This window comes from Rutidosis leptorrhynchoides, chromosome 2, assembly GCF_046630445.1.
Source record: "Rutidosis leptorrhynchoides isolate AG116_Rl617_1_P2 chromosome 2, CSIRO_AGI_Rlap_v1, whole genome shotgun sequence".
Taxonomy (NCBI): Eukaryota; Viridiplantae; Streptophyta; class Magnoliopsida; order Asterales; family Asteraceae; genus Rutidosis; species Rutidosis leptorrhynchoides.
The window spans coordinates 392,563,632-392,569,424 of NC_092334.1; the positions used below are offsets into that span (position 1 = coordinate 392,563,632).

Here is a 5,793-nt window from a genome sequence, read left to right on the forward strand (position 1 = left end):
GGTTCACTATGATTTAAGATAACGTAGTGTCGGGATAATTGCGAGACACTCATTGGATGGATATACCTTGGTGTAAAAACTAGATTCCCTACTAAGCAGTTTCCCGGTTAGCATGTCACAAGGAACTAGGCTTTAAATATTCTGATCGGATGAGCTATGCTCAACTCCCAACGCTTTAACCGGTTTAAGGATATAAGCGGCCTATCTTGGACGCAATGCATACCTTGAGTGGTTATGATTGTGTTTTGAATCCCTTTCTGTCAATGGTTTGGTAAAATCTAAGGGTTTGTAAACAAATTAGAACCTCTGATAGTTCTCAGTCATCCTTAAAGATTTATAAGCTTAGTTTGTATTGTAGTGCGTTAAATTCCCATTTATGATTTAAACCAGCCTTTGCTTAAATCTACCCAATAAATCCCTTAGTTATCCACCATGTACTAGACTTATAGTGGTTCAATAGCTTCTAACCTTGACCATGATCAAGTGGTCCTATAGTACATCAATACTGTACTCTACTGTTGCCACAGTATTTCCTCGAGTCTTATACTCTTGACCAATGTCTTGATCTGGTCCTATGGTAATTCCCCATGTACTTTATAGTATTTCCGATGGGTTCATACCTTGACCAATGTATAAACACAGATAATTAATTACCTTATAATTGTCAACTTTATAAAAGGTTTTAATCACGTTTATTGGTGGAAGGACGATAATAACGAGGTTTAATATCATAGACAGAAAGCGAGTACGAAATGATAATCAACTCTAACTAACATTATTAAATCATGGCAAACAATCAAGCAATTACTCACACATCATGGCAACAAGCATTTTTAATATTAATAAATCACAAACATCAAACAAGAATATTATAATAAATTAATAAAAGAAAGGATAAATGTTACCAAATAATGTCGGCAGAATAACATTTGTATTTCTTTATAATATCCATAGCGTTACAATGCTTGATAACTTCTATTACTAACTACATACTATTCTCCTATTGATCACTAGAGAGCGACAATAGAGAGATAATTATTTTCCTAATCTCTGTACTTTTCTCTCTCTAGAATCTAGAGAGAGAAAGTAGAGAGAGAACTAATCTCCTATAGATAACTAGAGAGTGGATATAGAGAGATATTTAGAGAGAGAAGTGAAGAATGGTGTGTGTTGAAATGGTGGGATGAAGCCCCCATTTATAGAAAATGCTTGGTGGCGAAGTTGTAAGTAAATTACTGAAAAACCCCTGGCAGGCCGTTTGAAAGGCCGTTTGGCAAGCCGTTTGCCAAGGCCGTTTATGATGCCCGTTTGCCAAGGCAAGCCATTTTTGTTGCCCATTTGCTGGCAGGCCGTGTTTCCTTATGGTAAGCCGTTTGCTGGATCGTAACTTGTCTTTCACCGTTTTCGCTCTAGAATCTTCGTTTTAGCTCCGTTTTTGACTATTCTTGCACCCGCGCGTTCATAATTGAATATACTACAATATGAGATTAAGTAAATAAACTTTTCCAAAAATTATAAAATAAGTTATTTAAACGCGAGTTAATCGTCTTAGCCGGTTTTGCTCGTTTTTCCTCGTTTTTCATCCGTTTTTAGTGATTCTTGAAACATCGCCTTTGTAATTACTAAACCTATCAAATTAACCAACAAATTGATTGTTTTGGTGATAAAATTTAGAACTTTATGGTTTCAAGGATCAATATCGGGGGTAAAAAACGTGACTTTTTGGTCGATATCAGGACACTTTAGGTACTCAACAATTGAAATTTAGGAGAGAGATAATTGTTTAGTGATCAAGGCAATCCATGATTAATATTGAAAGTTGTTTGTTGATCTAATGGTCCTCTTTACTCCATTTAATTGTTTTTAAGGTTGATTAGATAAAGATGAGACTTTGTCATTATATATAACATAAATAGATTACTACTTCTTGATATTATAGTTTTACGTTCTCACCTCCTTCATATTCATATATTACATTTGATGCATTAATATTATTATCACATGAAATTCATATTCTAGGTAAACAAAATTTATCTACATCTGCTAAGTGCTTGAAAATGTTGTGAATTTTGGTGAGCCCTAACAAGAAACTGATAATCCTAGTTATCACTCTTTGAGCAATAAACAGATAAATAACAAGAACACGCATCTATGGCATGTTTAAACACTGTTATTAAAGGAGAGATCTTAGAAGACGTGGGGATGAAACACATTGGTGGGTTGAGGCTATGGCTGAAGTTTCCTTTGGAGGATGCATGCTCCGCTTTCAAGCTCAATACGATGATGAGGTCATTATACTTCTTCACTAGACCACTATCTAAACACTTTGTGGTGGATGAAAGGATGACGTGGGTGGAAGTGATTGGAATGCCACTTTGTGCATGGAAAGCTTAGGCTTAAAAAAATATGGTGGAAATTGTTGGAAGATATATGTTCTTCGATGCCGGTAGTCGTGGTGTTTCTTCTCCTGGTAAAGTATGTGTGGCAACCAGATCAATTGAGGTGATAAATGAGAAAGTGGTAGTGAGCATTAATGGCATGACATTTGACATTACCATTAAAGAAGTGGGTTCCTGGGAAGTGGATTTTAATGAAGAGTAAGAGGATTCGGATGATGAACATAGGGTTTCTATTCCATCAGTTGATGAACAAGAGGTGAGAATTAAAGAAGCAGATGTTCCTGTTCTTAATCGAGAATTGAAACAGGAAGCTAGTCCAAAATCCCCCATTCAGGAAGATGTAAATAATGCGGCCGAGGATAAACTAAAATAAAAGATTGGAAACATTGGTGGTCATGTAGGCTGGTCTAGATCATTTGACGACAAAATAGACGAAGTCTCATAAACAGCAGCTAAAGTTGGTTATGGATTAAACAAAATTGTAAATGTTGATCACACAGTTGGTCGACCAAATAGGAGTTCTTGCAAAATACCAATGAAGCTCCTATCCATTATTATAAAGGGAGTTGGAAAAGGAGGAAAAGAGTTTGGATTAAAGATATGTGGGGCAACTATTCGTTTCATTACGCGTGTAGCCTAGCTAGAGGTTTCTCGGGAGGTATCATTTCTATATGGGACCCTAACTTTTTCACTAAAGAATGTATTTGAAGTGACGATAATTTTCTCACTGTTAAGGATAAGTTGTCCTCTTCTAGTTCTATTTTTTTTAAATGGTGAACATTTATGGCCCAAGTACATAGGCTCTTAAGTTGCAAATGTGGAATAGATTAAAGAATTTCATTAATGAGCATGTTGGTGAGTATGTGCTGTTTGGTGATATGAACGAAGTGATCAATGAATCGGAAAAGGTTAGGCACGATTTTTCATAGTAGAGATGCCCATTTATCGAAATCCTTCATTAGTGATCTTGGGTTAGTGGACATGGTTCTAGGTGGGAGGAGCTTCACATGGATTAATACAACTGCTACTAAAATGAGTCGAATCGATAGGGTGTTGTTGTCTCCTAATGTCACGAACATTTTTAACAACTTGAAACTATATATTCTAGTTAAAGGGTGGTCGAATCAATTACCTTTGTTAGTTCGAAGCGACAATATGGACTTTGGTCCTATTCCTTTCAAGTGTTACAATACTTGGAACAATGGTTACGAATTTGTTTTTTTGGTGAATGATGCAACTTTGGAGGCATTTAATGTGATCGGGCTTACTTTACATGATAAAATAAAAATCGTTAAGGATAAAATAGAATGTTGGTCCAAACAAAGGCGATCTAATGGGTCAAACATGATAGAAGTGTTAATGGGTCGTGTTAATGAGTTAGAGGCCCTAGCCAAGTTAACTAAGTTACAACCTGACATACTGGAAAATATTTGTAGCGAGCGCTTGGAGGTTATTCACGAATTAGATAAATTGGAAAGGGACGAAAGCATTGATTTAAAACAGAAGTCACGTGTCAAATGGGATGTAGAAGGCGACAAGAATTCTAAATTTTTTCACAGTTTAATTAAGCAAAGACAAAAGGATCAAATGATCAATGGTATTAAAATTAATGAGAAATGGATCACGACTCCGGATGTCATAAAAAACACCTTCCTCAAGTTCTATAAGGTAAAGTTATCGGCACCTTAAAATGTTTTTACTGATCCCAGGTTAGCGACGAATGTTGTGATTTAAGAAAGATCGAGTAATATTAGAAGATAGTGTTTTGAAGGATGAAATACATGATGCAGTATGAGATTGTGGAAGTAATAAAGCACCGGGCCACGAAGAATTTACATTTGCATTCATAAAGAAGTTTTGGAACAATTTGAAGGTGGCGTATTTAGCTTATATCACGCAAGCTTTCAGGGATAGTATTATGCCAAAAGGTGTCGTCTCAGCTTTCCTCACATTAAGACCTAAGGTTTCGAATCCTTCTTTCATCAAAGATTATCATACTATTTTTCTCATTAGTGCTACCTCAGAGGTGATTACCAAGATCCTCACGTCTATATTATGATTATAATTGACAAAGTAAATGGTGGCGAGCAATCTGCTTTTATATTAGGCCGTCAGAATTTAGAGGGACCATTAATTCTAAATGAAATAATAGGATGGTATAAAAATAAGAAAAAAAATTATTGATTTTTAAAATTGACTTCGAGAAGGCATATGGCTCAGTTAGAAGGGACTTCTTCGATTATATGCTCGAATTGTTGGGTTTTGGGGAGCGGTGGAGATCTTAGATTCGTATGAGCCTTGATGCGGCATGCACTTTGATTCTTATTAACAAGTGTCCTAAGAAGGAATTCAAGGTAAAATGAGGGCTTATACAAGGCGATCCATTCAGTCCGTTGATCGGTGCCAAAGGGCCGGTCAAAATGAACCTAATTACTCTACTTTATAGAGGGCAAGCAGGATTCGTTCCACGGGAAATAGTGGTTAAAAGCAAGCAATTCTCAGGAGTTTGGTATTGTGATTAACTAAACAATTACTAATTCTAAAGATTATCTTAAGACTTAATGATTCAAGAGCAATGATCAGTTAAATAACTAAAGTAAAGAGTTGTAAACAATGATTTAAAAGGCTTTTATTCCTTCACAATCCCAATTATGCATGCATTCATTCAAACAAGTCTTGTGTTCACTAAATATTGATTAAATCTCATAGAAAAGAATTCTTAAGCTTATTAATCACAATTATCTTAGGCTTGAACTATGTAATCTAGACACTTTGTCTTTCTCCGTAATCTAATTAACATTAAGTTGGATCAAGCACACAATGTTAAATTACTATAACTCAACTTGCAATAATCAACAATCAATGAAACTTGCATTAATCAATATCCAATTGGTTCATAAAATCATAAAAAACAAACGACATAAGTCTTGCAAAATCATAAACCACACAATAATTTGAATGAAACAAATACACGCACTAATTGTTCATGGAAGAAATAAAGAGAAAGAAACTAGCCACTCATGATGATGGTGATGAAAAACTTGATCTTTTGATGAAAAACTTGATCTTTTGATGAAAAAGCATGAAGAACACCACTTGAATCCTTGAATTTTGATGATGAACGATGTTGTTGTAAATGTTTTTGCCTTCAAAATATGCAGAGAATGGCCCCCGAAGAATGCACTAGGGTTTGTTATTTATAAATATCACGTATCTAGTTCCCGAAGCAAAAATCCCCTCAAATTCGGCCTCAAAATATATCCAGAAATTTGCCCAGCCGCAATTTGCACCCAGTGGCTGCAAATGGCGTCCAGACCGCAAAAACTGGCCACAAAAAGGTGCCAGAATTGAATCGGTCAGCATCCAAGATCCACCAGCCAGTCGCAAATTGTGC

At 35.7% G+C, this 5,793-nt stretch overlaps 1 protein-coding gene across 1 annotated transcript; it reads left to right on the forward strand.

The window, feature by feature from the left end:
• Window positions 1–3,554: 3,554 nt before the first annotated feature.
• Window positions 3,555–4,458, forward strand: LOC139889067 (uncharacterized). Its single transcript, XM_071872040.1, has 2 exons — window positions 3,555–4,067; window positions 4,273–4,458. The coding sequence occupies exons 1-2, from the start codon at window positions 3,555–3,557 to the stop codon at window positions 4,456–4,458; spliced, it is 699 nt and encodes a 232-aa protein (XP_071728141.1).
• The last annotated feature ends 1,335 nt before the right edge of the window (window positions 4,459–5,793 follow it).